The sequence below is a fragment of the Cydia fagiglandana genome, chromosome 23 (genome assembly GCF_963556715.1).
Source record: "Cydia fagiglandana chromosome 23, ilCydFagi1.1, whole genome shotgun sequence".
Lineage (NCBI taxonomy): Eukaryota > Metazoa > Arthropoda > Insecta > Lepidoptera > Tortricidae > Cydia > Cydia fagiglandana.
This window is the reverse complement of record NC_085954.1, coordinates 12,397,981-12,423,072: the sequence shown is the minus strand read 5'-3', so window position 1 is coordinate 12,423,072 and position 25,092 is coordinate 12,397,981. Positions and strand designations below refer to the sequence as shown.

Sequence of the window (25,092 nt, the reverse complement as noted above, 5' to 3'; positions counted from 1 at the left end):
GATTTTATCTTTATTTCCTAGTAAAATAGATTCGGGAGTAAATGGTTGGTGAACATTTTCATTTAATAGTATTCTGTAAGTGGCCACCCTATTCTTAAAAGCATTTTCAATTAACTGAACATTAACCCATTCAATGTCAGCCCTTAAAACATTATTTTTGTGAAGATTACTATTTAAATGATTTTTAAAATATCTTTTAGAGACAAACTTATTACACACAGAACATTCAATTTCATGATTATTATTTGTACTCACAATGACATCGGGAACTGGTTCGGGTGATGTTGATGTGACAGGTTCAGCAGCTGCTGGACGGTTTTTCTTCAACAAGAATTCTTCAGTCTCCAAAACTGCAGCTGTCCTTTTTACTCCCCGTCCTATTTGAGAAGATCTATAACAATACAAAATAAACATAAATATCTTAATGTGAGATAAAATAAAAATAATTACTAAAATGGTTGGTTGTATATACTAACGTAAGTCTTTTCGACACTGCTGACAATAGGCCTGCATCATCAAAACTCCATCAATCACATCTGATGACTCAGTATTCCCCTTGGAATTTTTTATATGCCCATCACATGGTGTATAATACGGTATAATATCAGAATCTTCCAGTAACGTGTGAGGTAATTTGTTTGAAATGTACCACATTCGAATATTTCTATGAAAATATGATACAATAAATTCTTTACTTAATTCCTCAATCTTATCACGAGGTAAGGTGAGACCAATATGATAATAAGTAAACACCATTATGGAAAAGGATATCACAATACAAGCACGGCACCAAAACACTGAATGATATGAACTCGAGATACCCCGCTTATATAACCAGTCCTCTCCCACCCCACGTTTATCCTAACAATTAGTTCAGGTCACAACAAGTTACGGACCCATCCTTTGTTAAACAGGTACCGGTTAAGAGTTATAAACATGTATGAACAGGAATATTTTTACTTACGCCTCTCGATGAAGTTGGCTCACAAGACGGGCAGCCTCGCATAGATCTTCATTTTCTTCTATTTCTTCACAGAGTCTGATAAGTTCAAGATCGTAGACATCACAGCTCAAAGAGTCCATTATGAAATGAGAAATCATACAGTGCTTTCTTTCATTTAAATAGTTGACTACACGTATAAGATTTCTAAGAGTGGGGACTGTGACCTTTACAAGTGAGAAGTTTAAATTAAAACTTGTTGTAATGTTATACAATAAAAATAATCTGTTACATGGAAAATGTACTTAAGGAGAGGTAAAAAATGAGAAATACGTTAACACAATCATTAAGCTACTACTATCATTAATAATTATAACTATCACTGTTTCTTATTATCTATAAAATATTTCACACTACTGTCCTTAGAAGCTAATTGCTTTGTTATGTTATAAATAATATTTCGCGTATTTTGTAGCTCCAAATCGTCTTCCAACGCAAAATATTTCAATCTGAAGTCCGCATGCTTCCAGTGTTCCATGGGTGGGACGTTTTTAATTGTTTGCATATCATATATCTCGATTTTAATCAAATGTGATGCATACGCCCCGTCGTCTTGTCCGGATGATAAGTTTGCAACACCGTCTGGTGAACTTTTGCTCACATTCGAAGACCGTTTCACAATTTTGGGTTGCTTTTTAGGTCGTTCAAAGAAACTATCGATATTGTTTCCTGAACGTTTCTTTGCGATGGCTTGTTTAACTTTGAAACCAAGCGTACCCTCTTCATCGCTTGATTCGTCTTTATTATTATCCGGGTAGTAATAGTTCTTGAAAGTATTTTCAGTGAACTGAAACAATATAAAACAATAATTTACACACTGTCTACAATCTTGATAATTAAAACACAAAGAACACAAGTGAAAACAAAACAAAGTAAGTTACGGTAATAAAAGACATACTTACATCCATTGTTGGGTCTTTCTATAAACACTTAAACACTTCACTGTTGAATTAACACTATATTTCTATATACTGCAATAGATACAAGGAGCTCTGATACAGTGGACTGCCACGACGGTAATACTTACTCAAACTCATTTCTCTTCGGCTTTTATACTGTGTCACTATGACCAGGGTACAGTACCGTTAAAATCATGTCTCAACAAGTTCATCTAATACATACGCTCTCTTTACTAAAACCCAAATTCAAAAGCATAATAGGAAACAATAAATCCATTGTCGGTATAAAATATAATAGATGTCTACCAATAAAGCAATTATGCTGTTATAACAATGAATAGCAACGCACAAGAAATGTTGACGTATTAGACTAAATCATGTTGAAACCAGTTGACACGTCTCGTTCCTTTTTTTAATCACACAAAGTAACATGTCTCAACAAGTTCATCTAAACAGACGTTCTCTTTACTCAAACCCAAATTATAAAAGAATAGGTATAGGAAACAATAAATCCATTGTCAGCATAAAATATAATAGACGTCTATTAATAAAGCAATTATGCTGTTATAACAATGAATAGCAACGCACAAGAAATGTTGATGTATTAGACTAAATCATGTTGAAACCAGTTGACATGTCTCGTTCTTTTTTTTAAATCACACAAAGTAACATGTATCAACAAGTTCATCTAAACAGACGTTCTCTTTACTCAAACCCAAATTATAAAAGAATAGGTATAGGAAACAATAAATCCATTGTCAGTATAAAATATAATAGACGTCTATCAATAAAACAATTAAGCTATTATAACAATGAACACAAGTGCACAAGAAATGCCTCACACGCCTCGTTATTTTTTTAAATAATAGAAAGAAACAAGTAACTACGAGTTTACTTTATATCGGAAGACTAGGTGAAAGCAGGTTAGTTTGAAATGAGTTAGGTTGATTTTAGTTAGGTTTGGTCAAGTTAGGTTTAGGTTAGGTTTTCGAAGAATAAGTTAGGTTTGGTAAAAGGTTAAGGTTAGTTTAGGCTGCCAAAGGATTACTAGTGTAAATTCTACGTCAGAAGAAGGTTAGAACTGTATTCCTTATAAATCGAAATAGCTCCAAGAGGTAATAAGATAATGCGGGTTATTAGAGTTGATAGTTAGAGTACCTATGCATCACAAATAAGTACCTATCGCTAATACCTAATACCTGTCTGTCGCTAATACCTATCACAAACACCTACAGTATACACACATAAAGAAGGCATGAATGGAGACGTCGGTGGGTTAAGGAAAGGGTCCAGGCAGGTAGTATGCTCGGTAACACAATAGCGCGCCCGAGTCGAGATCGAACAATAGAAAAGGGTCGATAAGCCTATTGTTACCGTGGTGAACAAGGTGTATTGTTTAATTAGCGTATTTCGTAAGTCCCTGAAGGAGGCGCCGGGCACTGCTGAGACCTAGCGCAATCAATTCAAATGGGGGGCTATTTGTTTTTTTTTTTTTTTTTTTTTTTTTTTTTTTTTTTTTTTTTTTTTTTTTTTTTTTTTTTTTTTTTTTTTTTTTTTTTTTTTTTTTTTTTTTTTTTTTTTTTTTTTTTTTTTTTTTTTTTTTTTTTTTTTTTTGACCACTGAGAGGCGGGGCCAGAATCGGGGAATACTTTCTACTCAACTGTAATTCATTTTCGGAGTCGAGCCGAATGTCACTTTTACGTTAGATAGAGTAAGATAATTATCTATTAGATGTGAATTGGATCTCTAAGTCATATCCTGTGAAAATCGTTCAAAAGTATCTCCAGAATCGCGCAAAATTTTATTGACCCACAAAAAAACATAATAATAGCATAATAATCGCGCAAATGTCAAAGACAGGTTAGATCTTAAACATATCGTTATTTTCAAAATCCGAGTCGGGCCGATATAGTTTTTTACGAGTTTTATGTCTATAAATAACTGTTGTCTACGTTTCTCTATTAATCTTCTGGTGCTTTATTTCATAGGTACATGGTGTAAAGTAGTTTATTTTAAATACAGTCAAATATACCCTATTGTGATCATCAACAAGAATAAATTAACATAACAATAAAACACAAGCCAGATGAACAGCACAATATACTTAGAGTGTAATTTTAAACACGTATAATGTTATACATGAACGTTTCACTCGTATAATTACTTAAAGAACAACTTACGCAAAACAACAAAACTGTGCCTATTCTGCTTTACTAATTTGATATGGTTCTCACCTTATTTCGATACGATTTGATCAGTGTGAGCCGCTGTAGTGAAGGTGTCGTTCGAAAGGGCAACTGGCTCCGTAGATAATATGCCAATCGCTAACGCTAAGTAGCGTACAAAACGCAACTCTGCCGTATTCGAACATCAAGATATTCACAAGAGACGACACGTACTAGATCCATCCTAGATACGTTATAGTTTACTCGTAGATATCAACTAGTTCTCTTTTGCAGCGCAATTCGGGCAACCAATGTCACTTTTACGTTACATAGAGTAAGATATCTATTAGATGTCAATTGGATCTCTATGTCATATCCTGTGGAAATCGTTCAAGAGTATCCCCAGATTCGCGCAAATGTCAAATTTGACAGGTTAAATCTTAAACATATCGTTATAGTATCTTTGTGATGTCTAAAAGATATCTAATAGATGTTTATTTTCAAAATCCGAATCGGGCCCACTGTCACTCGGCGCGATTCGGGAAATGAATTAGAGATGCATTAGATATGAAATAGTGAAGATATGTGACGTTCCACGGAAAAAGGTACCTTATGGCGGCCGGCGCTTACGTTGCATAGCGCCGCAATAATATTGGACCGGCGTTAATAATAGCGTAAGCGCCATCCACCATAAAGTATTATCTTTACCCGTGGGACGTCACATATTTTTACTATATCGTATCTAGTTAATCTCTAATTCATTTCCCGAATCGCGCCAGTAGTATGTAATATGTATAAGTTACTCTATGGTTTACGATGGGTGCCAGTGCTGCACTCTGGCGGCAGAATATTGCAGTAATACCCCCTATTATTGGTGCGCGTGAGATGATGATAGACCACTCAAGTTTATATCAAAATAAAAACCATATCAAATTGATAAATCATAATCAGCCTCCTGTATAAATTATCTAGAGTTTCGGCATACTAAATACTGTTAGAACAGAATATAATTATCTTACTAAAACATGGCCTACTAATTTATATGTCTAAGATAATGAACACAAAAAGTTTAATTAACTTTAAAAACCTGGAATATAGGATAGGGCTGAGCGAACTTTATTGAGCTTAGTGTGGAACTAAGTATGGGGCATTATCTATGAAAAGGGACCTTATTGTCGATGACGCTTACGCCGCACGTTAATAATGGCGTAAGCGCCCTTGTCAAGGTCCCTTTTCACAGATAACATCACATAATATGCATATACAAGTTGTATGGAAGTTTACATGTTGTACTGTACCTGAAAAGAAAAAAAACAACGGGTTGCACTCCGGGAGTGCCGACAGAAGTGAAAACTCAATGACTAGTCTAAAATGTCTGCAGCACTATGTATAATTTTATTGACCCATCCTCCTTTCTATTGAAAAACTTTAGTTCCGAAATTGCTGGCCAGTGAGCTTAAATTTGTAGCGTTGTTTAAAATTCGAATAGAAATTGTAAAGTTACCTTGCAGACCTCGCATCTAAATATATTTGGTCATGATATTTCGAGTTTTATTCACCAGTACTAGAGTTCACTTTTATTTCATCAAGATGTAGCTTTATTGAATTATATTGGACTGATATAAAGTTAGAATGTAACTGTGAGATCCTCGTATTTCAGCCCGTACAAGATTACTTAGAACATTGAGCTTTATTGCTCAATATAAATGTCCAGTTTTAAATAATTGACCTGATTAGGATACGTTATGACTAAAGTTCTTTGGTGAATAACATTGTCCGTCACCCATGACGTCAGAAGCTCTGGTTTCCTAGGATAGCGGTGATGTCATATAGCGGCCGTGTCTATACAAAATAGTAAGATGGACAGACGACCTTGTTAAGGCTGCGGGTCGCTTCCAACCGGTACGAATGGAGGTCCAAGGGGGAGGCCTATGTTCAGCAGTGGACGTCTTATGGCTGAGATGATGATGATGACTTGTTGTAGTGGCAAATGTATGAACTCGCATTAAATAATAATCAAAGTGTAAACAGGCCCAATTTGGGGGCCATCATATTGATGAAGGCCCCTCACTGTAAAAATACTTCATCAAAATGTTGAACCCAACGTAATGAATACCTAATTCGAATTATTGAAGCCTAATTAGTATTTAAATTAGGCTCATTATTACATTTTCTGTAATTAAAGGTACTTTTGGCTATTAATTTTGTTAAATAGGCACTCCAATCAACGCACTAATAATCTAATAATTAAGGACGTAGCTAATTTACTTTTTATGGTAATATATAAAAAAAAATTTAACTGTTAGCCATATTGTGCGAGGTGATTATGTAGGCCATAATGAACGATTTTTTCTATGGGACCAACCCCGAAATCCAAAAAAAAAATTGGCCTTCCATAGAAAATATACCATCCAAAATGTACAAAACAGCCAAATTCTTTTTTCGCGATTTCGGGGTTGGTCCCGTAGTAAAAGTTACTCAGTATAATCCCAAAACCTCCATGGCAACGGGAATGCACTTATTTTTTAGCCACGCTGTATAGTATTTTCTGCTTGAAATAACACATACATCAAACTATTTTCATATAATTTTTAAGAAAAAAAACCGACTTCTATGGGGCCCGGTGAAAGATTATGGTAGATGGTGCACTATGTAGAAAAGGAGGTAAAACGAGTACTTTCTAGTAGCATTTCGTTTCCGTAAGGGTCAGTTCTAGCCTAACCGAACCCACTTCTCTGATAGCAGTTCGGTTCTGTGAGGATCGCAGTTCGAACCTAATCAAACCCACTATTCTAGTAGCATTTCGTTTCTGTAAGACTCGCAGTTCTAACCAAACCTAACCCACTTTTGTTCGGTTCTGTGAGGATCGCAGTTCAAACCTAACCTAACCCACTTAACGGCGCATGCGGTGCGGTGTACGGGAGTTTGAGCGGGAGGGGTTTGGCATCATCATACCCACATTTTATGGTAGGTAATCATAGTGGTTTATTTAGTTTAGGTATCATAGTGGTTTTCCGGGTCAAGGTCCGGGTCTCTGAGTCAGAGTCCGGGTCCGAGTCCCGGTCCGAGTCCGGGTCCGAGTCCGGGTCCGAGTCCGGGTCCGAGTCCGGGTCCGAGTCCGGATCCGAGTCCGGGTCCGAGTCCGGGTCCGAGTCCGAGTCCGAGTCCGAGTCCGGGTCCGAACCGGATCCGGGTATGAGTCCGGGTCCCAGTCCAAGTCAAAACCGAAATTCGAAATCACCAAACATGTTCTATGCGTCGTTGAAGAGTTCTGTTCTGATCATCATCAGCAGTTCCACTTCATCAAATGCGACAGTTTTTAATGTAAATGCTTGATTTTATGATGAAAATACAAAAAATTCTATACGTATGCCTTTAAGATTTGAGGAGTTCCCTCGATTCCTTATGGATCCCAACATCAGAACTCGAGCTTGACAGAAATGTGGCTTAAAAACTAAACTTGCTTAACAAACATAACGAAGAGGACAAATCGCCATACGTGAACTATGCGTCGTTGAAGAGTTCCGTTCTGATCATCATCAGCAGTTCCACTTCATCAAATGCGACAGTTTTTAATGAAAATGCTTGATTTTCTGATGAAAATACAAAAATCTCTATACGCATGCCTTTAAAATTTGAGGAGTTCCCTCGATTTCTCATGGATCCCATCATCAGAACTCGAGCTTGACAGAAATGTGGCTTAAAAACTAAACTTGCTTAACAAACATAACGAAGAGGACAAATCGCCAAACGTGAACTATGCGTCGTTGAAGAGTTCTGTTCTGATCATCATCAGCAGTTCCACTTCATCAAATGCGACAGTTTTTAATGTAAATGCTTGATTTTATGATGAAAATACAAAAAATTCTATACGTATGCCTTTAAGATATGAGGAGCTCCCTCGATTCCTTATGGATCCCATCATCAGAACTCGAGCTTGACAAAAATGTGGCTTAAAAACTAAACTTGCTTAACAAACATAACGAAGAGGACAAATCGCCAAACGTGAACTATGCGTCGTTGAAGAGTTCCGTTCTGATCATCATCAGCAGTTCCACTTCATCAAATGCGAGAGTTTTTAATGAAAATGCTTGATTTTCTGATGTAAATACAAAAATCTCTATACGCATGCCTTTAAGATTTGAAGAGTTCCCTCGATTCCTCATGGATCCCATCATCAGAACTCGAGCTTGACAAAAATGTGGCTTAAAAACTTAACTTGCTTAACAAACATAACGAAGAGGACAAATCGCCAAACGTGAACTATGCGTCGTTGAAGAGTTCCGTTCTGATCATCATCAGCAGTTCCACTTCATCATATGTCACTTTTTTGGATGTATATACTTGATTTGTTGATAAAAACCCAAAAATCACTATATGTATGCCTTTAAGATTTGAGGAGTTCCCTTGATTCCTCATGGATCCCATCATCAGAACTGGGTTTTGACAAAAACGGGACCAATCTGTATGCATATACATTCAATCAAAAAAAGAATTTTCAAAATCGGTCCAGTATTGACGGAGATATGGAGTAACAAACATAAAAAATAAAATAAAAAATAAAAAAAATAAAAAAAATAAAAAACATACAACCGAATTGATAACCTCCTCCTTTGGGATTTGGAAGTCGGTTAAAAATAGGTACCTAACTTCGTTTTTGTCCAATAAATGTACTTTGGCACTCAGGTATCTGTGTGTATGTAAACACATATGCTCACCATAATTCCAGTACATTAGTGTTGCTAATAAATCTGGATCTGTTGTTTGTGCCTGGATTTATGCTCGGAGCCTAACCGCGGCTAACACTAATATATCGCTCGGCTGCCAATTTGACTGTGAGGTATACGCTGTCAAATCGTGTGTGATCAACCTTCTATTAGGCTTTTTATTTATTTAAACTTTTTTGCACAGTAAAAGTTGTACAAAAGGCGAACTTAATGCCAGAAGGCATTCTCTACCAGTTAACCCTTGGGCCAAACAGAGAACAAGTGGTAATAGGTGCAAGAAAAATTAAAAGTACGAAAAATTAACTATTAAGCATACATTTTTATGTTGAACAACATACAATTTCAAATATACATATTGCTATAATATACCTACTTACTTATACATACATAATATACTAATATACATATGTGTACATATAATATAATATATATTAATAAATAAATAAATAAATATATATATATATATATATATATATATATATATATATATATATATATATACCTGCTTTCAGGCTTTGTAAATATTTAAAAAGCTATAAACTGAAATACATGTCATGTACTAATAAAAAGTGACCAAGGCCTCCAGTGCCTCAGGCTGGAATCGAACCAGCGTCCTCTGCTATCGCGGCAGGCGCCGCACTTTTTCTTGCCTTGGTCATTTTCGCCTTTGTCACTTTTTCTTAGTACCTATATGATATTTATTTCAGTTTATAATTTATATAGGTAGTAGTGTTTCTACTTAAAATAAAATCAAAAAGTAGACCAAATTAAATATGTACCTACTCAAAAATTATGCAAAAAAAAATAAATTTTTCTTACTTAGTATTCGATTTCACAAAATATAGCTACGAATTACTATGATTTAGACTACACAGAAAAAAAATCTGATTCTAAATATCTAACTCCAATCTCCTTTGTCCACAGTAAAACCAAAAACAGTAGAGCTACTGGCCATCGACGGCACCAACTCCACCTCCATACAAGACGGGACCACCTTGGGACCACTCGTGATCTATAAGCAGATCACCGTGGCATGTCTGGTGAAGGAGGGGAAACCCCAGCCTAAAGTGACGTGGTACTTCAATGGGAAGGAGAGGACGGATGGTAAGTGATTTTAAACTTTATCGATGGGTGAAAGGGTACAGATTTGAACGGGGTACTTTTATGACTATGTTGAGATGGTTAGTAATAATGAAAGAGCCATTTTAAGACTTCATTTGTAGGTAAATGGATTTCGATTTGAGTCGTCAATCAGCAATTGCAATTTTTGTCTAACAATGACTTAAGTGTACGAATTAGGACGACTACAATAAATGTCAGCATCTCGAATCATATTAGCTTAATTGAAGGAAGATTTCAAACACGGTGTCCCTTTGGGACCACTTGTGATCCCTTATGATCTACATGGGACCACTTGTGACCACATTGGGACCACACGTGATCTACAAGCAGATCCTTAGCTTGTCTGGTGAAGAAAGGGAAAACCCATCCTAAAGTGACGTGGTACTTTAATAGAGGAGTGACGGTGAGTGACTTTTAACTTTATTGATTGGTGAAAAGGTACAGATTTGATTGAGATATTTTTGGGACTAAGTTGAGATGGTTAATCAAATATTGTGAATGAGCTATTTTTAAAATTCACCTGTCGAAAAACAGATTCAGTTTTGACCCGTTAATTATCAATTATGATATTTATGATTACAATTTTTGTACCACACTAATCTAAAAGCGAGGCAACTTAACAGCGTAAAATTTTACCAAATGGTAATCTATGTAGGTATGACTGGCATATTTGCCAACCATACCAGTACATACATACCTGCACCAATTATAATTATGTGCTGTACAGTAAAATCTGTCATATTAATGCGTGTTCACCATGTTGCAGATAAATAATATTAAAACCACTATCCAATTTCACTAAAATCCTCAAGTACAAACATCAACACTTAATTCTACATCGGGGGACCTTATTACAAAAGGCATAAGGTCCACTGATGAACAGTTAACAGGCACGCTGATATTCACGCAGTATATGCAACATTGCAACCTATGCCATAATATTAAATACCATAACAAATTCCATACCGTATCGTTTCGATTCAGTCGCTACAGATGACGTATAATAACATCACTATATATTTTATAAACCGTTGTAATTTGAATCTTTTGTCGTTGGGAATAGAGTTTATATTCGTGTACGTTTAAAAGGGAGTTTAAGTTTTTGTGTTTTTGATGCGATTAGTCAAATTAAGGCCCTGTGTGTACATTGTTTAGACTAAATCCTGTGGGATTACATTTTATTGGATCGTGCTTATTTATGTACAATCATGGACGTAAATTGTTGAGTTATATGGTTTACTTTACATTGGACATTTCAAACCTAAATGGCTCAACAATTAATTCCGTGGCTGTACATGATGAATACCTTTTTAAAGGTAGCATAGCGGAGAAGTTAACCGTTTTTGTTAAAGTAGATAGATAGATAGATAGAATACTCTTTATTGGCACACCTCAGTAAAAAGATACAAAAGAAAAGAACAATTGTTTAAATCTTGATGCAGACAACAGGGGGTCTTATCGCTAAAGAGCGATCTCTTCCAGACAACCTTTGGGTAGCGGAAACAGATAAATAATCGAAAAAGTAGGTGTTGCATAAACATTATGGAGCCTACGTTTACACACACAATAACATCATTGAATAAACATATACATATACGAAATACAAATAGACATAGTTACATAAAGATACATATATATTTACCGGTAAATCCTAGGTTTTGCCTTACTTCGGGCTTTTACAGTAACATATATATATATAACAGCCATAATGTGATTTGTAGTGTTTAGTTTTAAAATATATTTTTATAATATGTATGCTAGTTTTAAGGTATTTATGTATGGGCCACTAGTTGCCTGAAATAAAGATTTTCATATAATAAACCGGGATATAACTAAAAACATGACAGCCACATGGCAGCCATGCACATAGTAACAATAACTATGTATGTATACAAAACAACCACTAGGGGAGAGATGAACTGCCATATTCGAACTTCAAGATATTCACAAGAGACGACACGTACCTACTAGATCCATTCTAGATACGTTATAGTTTAGATATCAGCTAGTTCTCTTTTGCAGCGCTATTCGGGCATATCTATTAGATGTGAATTGGATCTCCAAGTCATATCCTGTGAAAATCGTTCAAGAGTAGGTATCTCCAGAATCGCACAAATGTCAAATTTGACAGGTTAGATCTTAAACATATCGTTATCGTATCTTGGTGATGTCTAAAAGATATGTCTATTTCAAAATCCGAATCTGGCCCAAATAATGTTCTTTAAGTATTTTTTGAAAGCATCAGCAAGCAGCAGATTTATCGCGTCTAATGCCGCAAAGTACAAGTAAGTAAAGTACCGGTATATTTAAATACGTTTTAATACGAAGCCATGTTAAACACCCAACAATTCTAACAAGAAACAAGATTACAAGTAATTCAGCCATCGTAATGCTTAACTGTACAAAGGCGATATATAAACGGCAATATTCATAGGCACTCGGTATTCTGAGATATACGCCGTACGCGACCGGCATACAGAGGGATAATTGGAAGTAATATCGTATCCAGGTTTTAGTTACCCAATTTCATGGTAGATGTCGCTGTTCAATCTGCTGACTCGCACTGTTAAGAAAAACAGTTTAATATAAAATCAAAGAACTTCTTAATTCGGTCAAATGGTGTTTTTTGAGAAACAAATTATAGACAGCATACAGTACAGTACAGAAGTATGTAACTACATTCATTGAATGCTGGCTATAATTTGTTTGTCTTTCCCATACATTAGAACATAACTTGACCGAACTATACCTTCATCAGCCTATTAGCTATATGACGTCCCACTCCTAGCATTCTCCCATTTTACAAGAGGATTCAGGGTTATTTCTACTAAGTATGCGTATTGCACTTCACTCATAATTTTGCTATTCATGCAAGTTTTCTCAAGAAGTTTTCCTTCACCGAAAATCAAATGGTATTCATAGATACTTATGTCCCGAAAACATCTATGGTTTGAACCCACAGTAAACTTAGTCAGCCTCCGTTTTAAATGCCATACCACGAAATAAATAATAGTACTAGGTACAGAAGACTCACTCTCTAACAAAACGCGTCTGTTACGATCAGGACATTTATGGCCGCTAGGTGGCGACAGCGCCACGCGCGGCTTATGGCTAGTCACCAAAATTGGTGTGGAACAGATGTACTTTTAGCTACCTGTAGCAAAGCGACGAAATCGCGGATCAATTCTCAATTTTCCATATACCTTCCTAGTATATAGATCTGTATGATATACCTGTAGTACCTATATTTTGCGGATATTTCGCTGCGCCTCAGGACGCAAAGCTATCATTCTTAGCTCAAAGACATCAGGATCTGAGTACAGTCGCCCGCGCTATTACTTTTAGAGTAAGAGAAAATGTAACATTGCAATTGAATGTTGATTTTGTTAAATAAATATTTATTCCTTTCTATTCGTTTATATATTGTGCAATAGGTGTTTTTTTTTATAATTTATATATTCTTCATTATATCAGGGGGATCTTGAAAAATTGGGCAAAAAATCAATCTAGCTAATTCTAATTACTGGAAAAACGCGCTATTTTGAGTTTTTAAATGTTTTCCGAGCAAAGGTAGTTCTCCTTGGTACTATGCAACACCAACATAAAAACTAGTTAGATGTATTCAAAAGGTACTTAAATCAGGCGTGGCTCACTCCGCGATTTCGTCGCTTTGCTACAGGTAGCGAAAAGTACATCCGTTCGACCCCAATTTTGGGGTTTGCCATAAGCCGCGCGTGGTGCTGTCGCCACCTAGCGGCCATATCTGTGCTGATCGTAACAGACGCGTTTTGTTAGAGAGTGAGCGTTCTGTACCTAGTACTATTATTTATTCTGTGCTTAAATACAATGGCGATAGTGTGCACGTTGATGGGCTCTTTTTTTGGACAAAATATTATAAGTTATTTTTAATAGCATATCTTTTCTACCCGAGTGTACGTATCGTGTAATATTCATGGGTTTTCGTCAGCCGCATTTGGTATGCGGGCGGCGTGCACGTGATAAATTATGGTATCGGCCCGGTTATACGGGAAATGATAACCGATTGTACAATATCAGGTATCTATTTAGAGCTAGCTGGCGCGGCTGCACGGAGCGGGTGAGCGGGTTAACGAAAAATATAATGTTATGTGCAACGTGCAACGCGGACGTGTGCGACGGATTTTACCTACAATGGCACCCGCGTGCGTGCGTCCGCTCCGTGCACCCGCGCCACCTAGCGGACGCCCTACAAAGGCATATATTGAAATGCATTCATGAAATACAGCTGTGTGTGTTGTGTGTGTGTGTGTGTGGGCGTTTTTAGAATTAGAGTCCGTCACGTAATGGAATTCCACACACCAAAAAAAAATTTTTTTTGACTAAAAATGGGTTGAATTAAATCTACTATTTATATATTTTATGAAAATGTTACTTTCTTTCTATATAAATTATTTATATTCCTAATAAATCACTTTAAACTGAATGACAGCCAATGTGACGATCCATTACGTTACAAGTTTTAGGCAGGTTTTAAGTGAAGATCGGAGTGTTTTAAGTGAACCAGTTTTTATTTATTGAAATACAAAACAATATTAATTTTCTAAAAACGAATAACAACTGCAATACTAAGTATTACAATAAAGTTATTTAAAGAAGTCTTTCCAATACGTCACATTTTTCGTTTTAATTGTTGCTTTGCAATCATTTTGTTATAAAAAACGTAAGGTAAAGGTATTATAAAAAGATATTTTTAATAATTATCATATATTATTCTTGCAAATGAGATCGAAATCAGTATCAATTATCCTAAAAATTAATATAAATTCTAATAAAATCAATCACAGCCACAGTAGGACAAAGTGACGTTATGGACCATAATATCGCGTTTAGGAACTACATGAAGGGTTTACATGTGCGGAAAATAGCTACTTAATTTAATACCTACTTAATGTTGTACTAAATTAAATAATTTAGTAATTAATACCTATTATTATAGTTTAACTTAACAGATTTTGAAAATTCCTGCAGTAATTATGCTTTCGACTGCAGCAGTATTGCAGCACGATAATACTGCCGACTGCATTACTGCTACAAAATCAAAATAGATGTTGCTGCCCAGTTTTTTGACATTTACAGTTAGCAGTATTGTCGTACTGCAATACTGCTGCAGTCTAAAGCATAACCTGCGCCTGCCAGCGTTTCTTAGGTCGAGCCGCCACTGGTGCTAAGTAATTACTAGTAGGTCGAGTAGTTAGAAGAATATAGCTAGAATAAAATTATTTGTGTGTTTTTAATATCACTCTACCTACTATATTTTGGCAACTTAAACTGACGGCATGTAAACCGTGCATTTTCATTCCATACGTCACGTTTTTTTGTTCCACTAATACATCACGTAACGTTTTGGATGTGACGTAGGCATGCCGGTTGGTTAATAAAGCGAAATAGCGGTCTGATCGTTTGAATTTTCTTAATTATAATTATTTGATATCATACAACACATAGTAATCTAACGTAATTCATAAATATTTAGTCAATAATTGACTCCTTATCTTCAGTTTAATTCAGTTCGTTGTGGAAAACAAATTTCTGCACATCGTGACGCACAACCTACACTAGCTTTTTTCGAGCCCAATTGCCTTGTAAAACCTAAACACCGGGTAATTATAGGAACATAATGTTACGATCATGTAAAAATCCGTATGATATTAGTAGATTTTTGCTACTAAGTTGGTAAAAACTCCGTGACGTTGGTGGAAATTTCCACTACGTCGATATTGAAGGACAACAATAAATTAAACTTTAATGCATATTTTTACTTTAGGTGCTAAAAAATAAGGTTTTTAATAGATTTTGGCTGGTACGATCTTATCACACAACAACCAGGTTCGGGCCTAGAAGGAGGCAGATATATAATATTTGGATCCAAAGTATGCAAAGTGTGCATGGGACACTCAAAAATCATCTCCCTTTCTTCAGTTTTTGTACATTTTCTTTACTTTAAAGTACCATTTAATCAGTTTTTTTACCATAAATACTGAGATAATAAATCACTTTACAATTTTTGTATACATGTAGTACACTTTAAAACAGTATTTGACGGTAAAAAAGTATACCAAAGTCGTAGGACAGTGATATTTTACCCAAATATTTTTTTCCGAAAACGCCCGTGTGTGTGTGTGTGTGTGTAGACCTCTTTTTACATTAAGGAAATAAGTGATTATTTAGACATGCAAAAGTGCAAATGTGTAATTCTTCCTTTGTTCCTGCATTCCTTCGGTCTATAATTTATTCAATTTAACTGGCCAGTAGACAAAAAAACTAGAAAACCTAACTTAACTATACTTTCTATATACATAACAACATAAGCGCCTGAAACATACCACTTACTTACGCCTTTTATAAACTAAAATATCGTCTTAATAAATTATTCTACCGTGACCTTTCCTATGCACCGAATGCATCACACACTCCATTAAAATTTCAACCTTAAGCACTTATTATAAGCGCCAATTTCCGATAACCAATCAAACTAGCACCTTGAAATTTCATTGTTGAAAAGGAAGATTCAATTTTCAATCGAATTTCCACTCATTGCTGCTGCAATACGATTCATTCTTGACTGTAAGTGTTATTTAAGATTTCCTCTTCAACTTGTGTCATTGAGAATTGGACTTTACATGAAGGGGTTAGAGTTGAGGGTCGTTTGGGGGTGTGTTAAGATTTGGTTAATATATTCTACAGGCGTTAGCCAGTTATCTAGAATTGCACCTATGAATTGCTGAGGAGGTCCGGTTGGATTTGGTTGAGTATTAGTTTTGCTTCGTAACGAAAAGCTTAGACCAGAATAAATAAAACTTACAGATCCGCGTATAGGTAAAAAACCCGGTGTGCGATTCGGACTCGCCCACCGGGGGTTCCGTACTTCTTAGTATTTGTTGTAATAGCGGTAACAGAAATACGTAATCTGTGAAAATTTCAAGTGTCACACGGTTCAACTGTCAACTGTCACAACTGTATTACGGTTCTTGAGATACAGCCTGGTGACAGACAGACAGACGAACGGTGGAGTCTTAGTTATAGGATCCCGTTTTTACCCGCTGGGTACAGAACCCTAAAAAGCACGTGAAATTCCGTAGGTATATAAATAAACGTATATGATAAAAACATTTGTAAACTATCATCAATAATAACTTTACGGAGGCAAAATTTGAAACGTTGCTGTTTTAGCAAAGGCTTTATCAGTTTCAAACACAATTACGAAACTACAACTACACCAATAACAACTAAATTAACAACATTGAATTAAAAATAAATTTCAAACTATGCACCTGGCAATAACAAAATTAACCAAACTTTGCGACAACCCTACCCGCAAAATTTAAAAACAAACTTTGGCACTCGCAAATAACGTTCAAAATAGCTCATTACTTGTAACTCTATCAAACTTTAAAATCACAATTCTAAAACAGTCTAAAACCGACCTTATTTACACAACAACACGTTTTAAAATACTTTGAAATCTTACTTAAAACCATCAAACGCTTCGCTAGCCCTCAGTTAAATCTCAACTTTATGTTGTAACTATAGAGTTGAAATTGGATTGGCAGTTAAGCTAGGGTTGTCACTACGCATCGTCAGTTTCATGCATTCGAAGCGCAGTGCCCTGGAATGGCCAACAGTCGAAACTAATTTATTATGTGGACGGTAGTATTTGTTGGGCGTGTTTCCATTATCACACGGTTGACTACGTGAGTGATACAGTTTGACGTAGGTACGGTTTTTCTGTGAAATAAATCTTTTAAGCGGTATGCGTTTTAAATAAGTTAAAAGCGATAGAATTAAGCTACAAATACGTCTACAAACTGTTTTTCAGGCCGTATTAATTTCAATCTAAGCGGGAAAAAATCTTATTAAGTATTGTAGGCAAAATTATGGACACATATACTTGTTTCTTTCTAAACCGCCGGCTCGATTTCGGCCTTGGCCACCGGTGGAGTTGGTCACTTTTTTGTTTAGTATGTTATGAAATATATTATTTTTCAGTTTATATCTTTTCTTTTTTTTTAATAAACGAAAGAGGTATGGGAGAGGCTCTTCAAGAAGCGGGTTATTCAGGGTTCCCAAGAGTCGGCAACGCATAAGTGGCTCTTGCAAAGTTGCTTATGTCCATAGGCGACAGTGACCGCTTCCCATCAGGCGACTCTTCTGCTCTTTTGCTGACTATCACATCAAAATAAAAATGCCACACCCTCAACACAAGACATACTTGGGAGCTCTTCCTAACTACCTATGTAAAACCTTACCCCCTTATTCATAAAACTGTACGGGCCTGATTTAGTAAAATTATGTTTTATCCCTTTCTTACCTTAGTCAAAATGATAAGGACAAACAATTATTAGCTAAAGGTTTGTAGTGAGTTTATGAATAAGGGGGTTAGTAATCCGTCAAATGAAGCAATGGAAACACACCGACTCTACAAAAATACCGTGTGCGGGTGAAATATGTCCACACGGAACCACTTTTGGTACCGGACTTTATTAATTACGTTACCTGCCAACCCTAGCACGATAGAGACATGTCCGAACTATAAAAATATCAACTTGTTTTAAAATTAACTCGTACTCGCATAACTCTCACTTCATTTTGATTTAGATTTTAGCCAATCTTATCATCTTCTTGGTGTTGTCACGGCTTTCCCTGGGCTCCGCTTGGCAGCTAACCTCAAGAATTGGCGTCGGCACTAGTTTTCATGAAACCGCCTGCCATCTGACCTTTCAGCCCAAAGAAGGTAGTCTAAGTCTTATTCGGATTAGTCTGATACAAATGATATATCGTAATACCCGTAACCCACACTATTAACTGACAGTTCGTTAACCTTATTACAATAGCCAGAAGGACCACCGATAGACAGTTAAGAGTGTTGCTGTATGTACATGTTCCAAAAAATAAATAACTTTATTTTTTATTTTTTTTAACTTTTTGGGACGAGCCGGGATTTGAACTTGCACGCCCTTATCGCTAGGCTACCAATGGTCGCTCGTGCTCCTAAGTTCGCTCGTGCTTAAAGGGGCCCACTGATTACCAGTCTGCCGGATGATATCGGCCTGTCATGTCAGTTAAACGAAAAAAACGAAAAAAAAAATTTACAGCTCCAAACTACGGACAGGCTGATATAGTCCGGCGAACTGGGAATCTGTGGGCCCCTTAAGGGGCCCACTGATTAACAGTCCGCCGGACGGTATCGGCCTGTATTTATAGCGTACGTATTTATAGCATACAATTCATAATAATATTAAGTCGTGTTTCGATTTCTAAAGTCCGAATAGGCTTTTCTAGTAGTTTTAATTTTTTTCCGTCCTTATTTGTTTTGAAAGGGATTTGAGAATTAATTCGCCTGACGTAGCTTTGGTGCATATTGAAGCTTTGTATAAAACTAAAAGAAGGAATATTCCTACGTATTTTGTTGACATTTAAGGCCTGTGCACACCGGCTGCGTGTGCGTGACCTGCACGTGCGCGTGCGGCGTTGTATTATAATATACAGATCCTTATGAGAGATGGCACATCGCTTGCGTGACGTGTGCGGTGCGGCTCCAACATTTTAGCGCACGCACATGCGTACGTCACGCACACGCAAGCCGGTGTGGCTCGGCCATTACTGTTTCATGACAGTTTTTTGGATCAAAAACGCATAGCCGTTCAAATATTGTATATGCTAAAGAATTTAGGACAGGTATCGCCGTGGCTGGGTGCCAGGGCGTGCCAGGGTTCGATTCCGGCTTCGACCACCGGAGGGCTTGGACACTTTCTTTAGTAGGCATCAGTGGCGGCGCATCCATAAAAGCCGATTCCCACCGGCTTGCCTGTTTTTGGACGTTTGAGCAGAGATGTAAGGGAAATATGTAAGCCAAATTAGCCCCGGCTTGCCTATGGATATGGTAGGTACGCCGCCACTGGTAGGTATATATGTAACATCTATTTTAGTTCATAGTTTGATCGATTTTAGCAAATGTCGCATAGGCTTTCACTTGTAATCAATGGATTTACATTTAATTTGAATAAGTTACTTACATTCTAATGGTTTCATTGTGATCTAAAAAGTATATAAAACTTCATGCATTTTTTTATTCTTAACGTTTCATTCTTTAAGACGGTCTGGGCCTGTCAGTTAGAACAAAATTTTGACAGTTCCGAACAACTGACAGGCCGATACCGTCCGGCGGACTGTTAATCAGTGGGCCCCTTTATTCAACTATAAGTCACACGTAGGTACAATTAGTTATTGAGCAATAATAATTAAATCTAAAACTAAAGTAAAACATAGTATCTAAAAATGTAACTTATCTACAGAACCCCTATCAAAACAAGAACACCGCATCCAACAGGTAAATTGATAATCATGTATAATTATTCCAATAATAGTTTATAGTGGCTTGCCAGTTCCATATTTCTCCCTCAATTTATAAACCGAAGCTCCAAATAAATCGGTTTGATTAAAAAGTCCCAGCAAATGAAATCCTCCACATGAGTTTGACATATCCATAATTAAATCACCTTTAAAACCTGTCAACGCTCCGATGAATCAAATAAGCTGTAAAAAGTTTGGGGATGTCTGCCGCGGCCAGCGCGACCGCGTGATTGGTCGGCTTCCGAAACAATGAATGATTGAGCGGGCGGCGCTCAAAGTTTTTTTAGGTATGTTATCATTTCAAATGATTTTGATTCATTCATATCTAGTGCGGAGTATAAAAATAGAATTTGGAAACAATAAATAAAGCTGAACGTTCTGCTACAGTTTTGTTGCAATGTATTTTAATTTATTTCGTCTTATACAATTTTAAATTGATTTAAATTGATTTCGTATTTGTTTATATCGCTAAAAACAAACAGCTAGTTTATTTTTTTACATACATGTCAAAATTATGGATTTCACCTAATAGAATAATGACATATTCAATAAAGTGAACTAATTTTGTCCCTTTTTTTATGAATGGGCTTACTCATGGCCATAGACTAGCCGAGGCGTAGACGTGGCCTACGATAGAGCGAGCTCGCCCAGAAGGTGCCTGTTCACTCTTGATTTCTTGATTTGATTTGATTTTAATTTCTTAAAAAATTAACTAATCAGTTTACAAAATGAGGTTATTACTGAATATATTTGGACATACATATCAAATACAGCTAATCATATCAAATATGATACTATGATATTGCTAGTTTTACATTTTAAAATATTCTGACATACTAAACATATTTTTATCCCTCATTCTACAACATTACATACTTAAACACAAAAAAACGTTATCAATTCATAGTTTTTCTCTCCGTAAAAATACACGCATTGTTGCAACTTGTTAGGCCGCGCGGTCACTGTCTGGATTTACTGACAATGCTGACGCGGACCTGCCCACAGTTTGAAAACCCTTAGCTCGGCAACGTGCCCACAGTTTGAAAACCCTTAGCTAGGCAAACAAGATGCGTGTCTATCTGTCATCGATTCCATGCCGGTCGATTTTTTCAAGCATTTAGACCGATTTTTATTGTATTTTTCGTTTGTTTACGGTTCCGTACCCAAAGGGTAAAACGGGACCCTATTACTAAGACTCCACTGTGCGTATGTCCGCTTGTCTATCACCAGGCTGTATCTCATGAACCGTGGTAGCGTTAGCATTAGAAATTTTCACAGATGATGTATTTTTGTTACCGCTGTAACAACAAATACTAACAAGTACGCAACCCTCGGTGGGCGAGTCCAACTCGCACTTGTCCGGTTTTTTTTCGTCAGATTTCGATAAATTTTTGTGAATATATAAAGTTCCCTATTCTGTAGCCAATTTTCGCAACTTAACGAAAAATTACTTACATTTCTTTTGTATCAATGATTTTTTTGTCAATTTAACATAACGTAAAACAAAATACTAATCGGTAAAACATTTTAATAGCGGTAAAATATTTTTAACTAATTTTGTGGAGGAAAAAAAACCTTGGTCTAACAGTAGAGGAGCCAACACAAATAATTAATAAGCTAACAAAATGCTCACAGAATTTTTTTTTAGGAAGTTAATAGAAACAAAAGGTACCTATGGCTTTTTTTAATTTTTTATCCATCTAAAAATCTGCAAGACTTCTCCAAACCAATTATAGTTCCACGATCTAGTTCTATTCTTTTTTTAAACCTACATACCTGAAAAGTAAACTGGAAAAATATTCGACTGCCGAATCTGATAGGCTTTTTTGTTTGAATGGGATATTTCTGCCGTGCTGTGACAAAACAATGTATCTCTAATTTAGATTTTCAATTTAGATTTAGATTTGATTTTAGTTTTAGATATTTGAAGTGAAAACTCCTTTAGCGGCGCTGAGCACTTTTTGAGGTGGGGAAAAAATGATAAACTCGAGACAGCGTAACGCGTAATAACGATTAGACGGTTTTAGTCTAAATGAGGGATAGAGAAAATCATTTATGGCTTTTTAGATTTGACAGACGTTTGTGAATAACATCAGTAGTCGTTGGACGATTTTTTTTCCTGCGAGCTCAAAAACACTGCATCAGAACATACATGGTTTTGTCAAAGCCTGGCCAATGCAACTGTGATAGCTCGGAGATTCTCTCGTGTAAACATTGTCGAAATATTCCTGCCGTAATTGAAAAACGTTAGGTAAACTTTTGATTTTATATTTCTGCGGTTGGAAACGTTTATTTTACTGTGATTTTACTAAAACATGAATGAAATACGACCGCTATAGTTTAGGGCATTGTATAGAAAAGTATACTTAAAAGAAATCTGTACCCCCAGTGTAAATTTCATTCGATAGCGTGACGTGACGTACACGTTTGCGTAGGATTTTGAGTTTCCAAAACTTGCCGCTTGGCGCGCTGTTCAAAATCCCATACAAAATGAGACTTAACGCAAACGCGTACGTCACGTCACGTTATCGAATGAAATTTACACTACTTAGGGCTTCTGGCCTAAGGGGCATTGCTGAATTTAAAATAGTTATTTGTTTTACAATGCGAAATTTTTTTGTTTATCTCCTTGTGCTAAATATTAATATCCGGGCAAGCGGAATTTTCAAAGTTGCGCCACGAGCGTATTGAATCTTTTTTATATTTTTCTCCTTTTTCTTTCTTGATTTTTTTCTTCTATTGAGATATAAGACATTAAAAGTACATATTTGTCAATACAAATTGTATAGTAAAACGAAGGAAAACCCCAAATTTCAGCAACATCTCATCCATTACTGACCATTCCAATTTTCAGACGAACAATATTTATTCAATCAATCAGATTACTTATTTGGTTGCGTACAGCGAATGGCACTTTCGCGTGCCCTTATTTAATTTATCTGATGGTTAACCCTTCGCAAATTAAGGGTGAGGAGTGTATTGACACTGTTAAAAGCAATACAAATATTTATTGGTCAAAGTTATACTTGTGGTCCCTTTACAAAACAATTTCATTTTTAGGGTTCCGTACCCAAAGGGTAAAACGGGACCCTATTACTAAGACTTCGCTGTCCGTCCGTCCGTCCGTCCGTCCGTCCGTCCGTCTGTCACCAGGCTGTATCTTTTAGCTTTTTTTTTTGCATTGTGGTGCGGAACCCTTCGTGCGCGAGTCCGACTCGCGCTTGCCCGGTTTTTGTTATAAAATAAATCGCTGACTATATTTTTCTTTCAACAGGCAAATACAAATGTAGTGCATAATTGTTTTCCATCGTATTTTCTCGGAAACGTTAATATTTGTCATGCTGCTTCAGTCGACCTCAGTACTGTTTGTACCGAGACTGACTGAGATAGCAAGACACGTTCGTACGTTTCCGTGAAAATACGAAGGAAAATAAAAATGTATTAGGTATGTATGTACCTATAGGTTAAGATTACAGGAAATAACCCGTTTTAATAAACGTCATATACTAGAATAATAACCTCAAAACCAAACCGAGTTAACCGAGTTTTGACTTCAACGTGAGATTAAATTCACTAACTTTTCACGAAACATGTTCTCATCAAAGCAAAGTTGGGACCAAATCGTACGCGACGGAATCTGCGAAATTAAATCAAGCAAGTGGGTTATCTTTCAACGTAGATCACCTTGAATACTAGATGGAGCATTAAACAGTTTGTGACATAAAAATAGTGTCAATATCATAATATTTTATAATCTAAACTAGGTATAAACATTTTAAAAAGTAATAAATATTGATATTTGGGGGCTTTCAGTAAAAATGGTTTAACATTACCATGTTTTACTCTTTTCTAAAAACAAAAAAAAACTTAGGTCATTTCGACTCAAATCCACGAGGACTATTTATAGATTAAAACGAAAAAAAAGTGTCCCAATTCTTTCATACATTTTGGGTGTCAGTTTTGTAACGAACCATGATGGTACCCTTTTTTTCTTCAAATACTCATTTACGTGCTAGTTGCAACACATGTAGCTGACAAGCTTAGAGCATTTAATAACTGGAGTCGCCTTCGGGAGCTTAGCCCTCTGCCGAAAAACTTGCACAATTGTGCAAACTTTTGCATGGACTGACATGGTTATTTGTAGCTTATGTACAATCATGTAGAAATAGCGATACATTTGATGTCCCCTCCCCGCAAAAATCGGCAGACTGTTTCGTACAGAAAATGAGAGCCTCCAGTTACCAAATGCTCTGAGTTGACAAATAAACAAGTTAGTGTGCCTGGCGATTACGAATCATTACAATGCACAGTCTATTATAGGTAGTCTATGGTTATCTTTTGACTTCCCAAGCCTCGCACGGGTTAATATTTTGTATTAAAGTTTATGTATGGATATGAACTTGTGAACGTTTAACATAGTTTAGTTTTGAAAGTATGTGTGAGTTTGTGCCTTGTGATTGTTTCTGGCGTTTATTTTGACACTCACCAATAAATCTAAACGTTAGATAATAGACATTACCAGGATTGGAACCCATTACCATTACCAGCTTCGTAGGCAAAGTTACCACCAACTAGGCTAACATAATAAGATTTTGGCAAAAGAATAATTTTTGGTACAAGCTTTTATCGCTGATTGTACTTTTCTAAAAACCCCAAACACAATTAGGTTGCAATATTTTATCACAGAGTTCCCATGACAACCTATCCTGTCTCCATCATCAGATCAGCTCGATGGTACCATAATATTGCATAGTCAACCGACTTAGGTACATATGTAGGTATGCAAATTT

At 36.2% G+C, this 25,092-nt stretch overlaps 1 protein-coding gene across 8 annotated transcripts in view; it reads left to right on the top strand.

The window, feature by feature from the left end:
- LOC134675839 (hemicentin-2) overlaps positions 1-25,092 on the top strand; it is a 665,006-nt gene that overhangs the window by 524,030 nt on the left and 115,884 nt on the right. For all 8 annotated transcript variants that reach the window (XR_010099813.1, XR_010099812.1, XR_010099811.1 and 5 more), the window contains exon 5: positions 9,716-9,895. Coding sequence is in view for 5 of the 8 variants with exons in the window: in XM_063534133.1 (XP_063390203.1) it covers positions 9,716-9,895 (180 nt within the window). In the remaining 3 variants the exon portion in view is untranslated. The remainder of the gene's footprint in view (positions 1-9,715; positions 9,896-25,092) is intronic.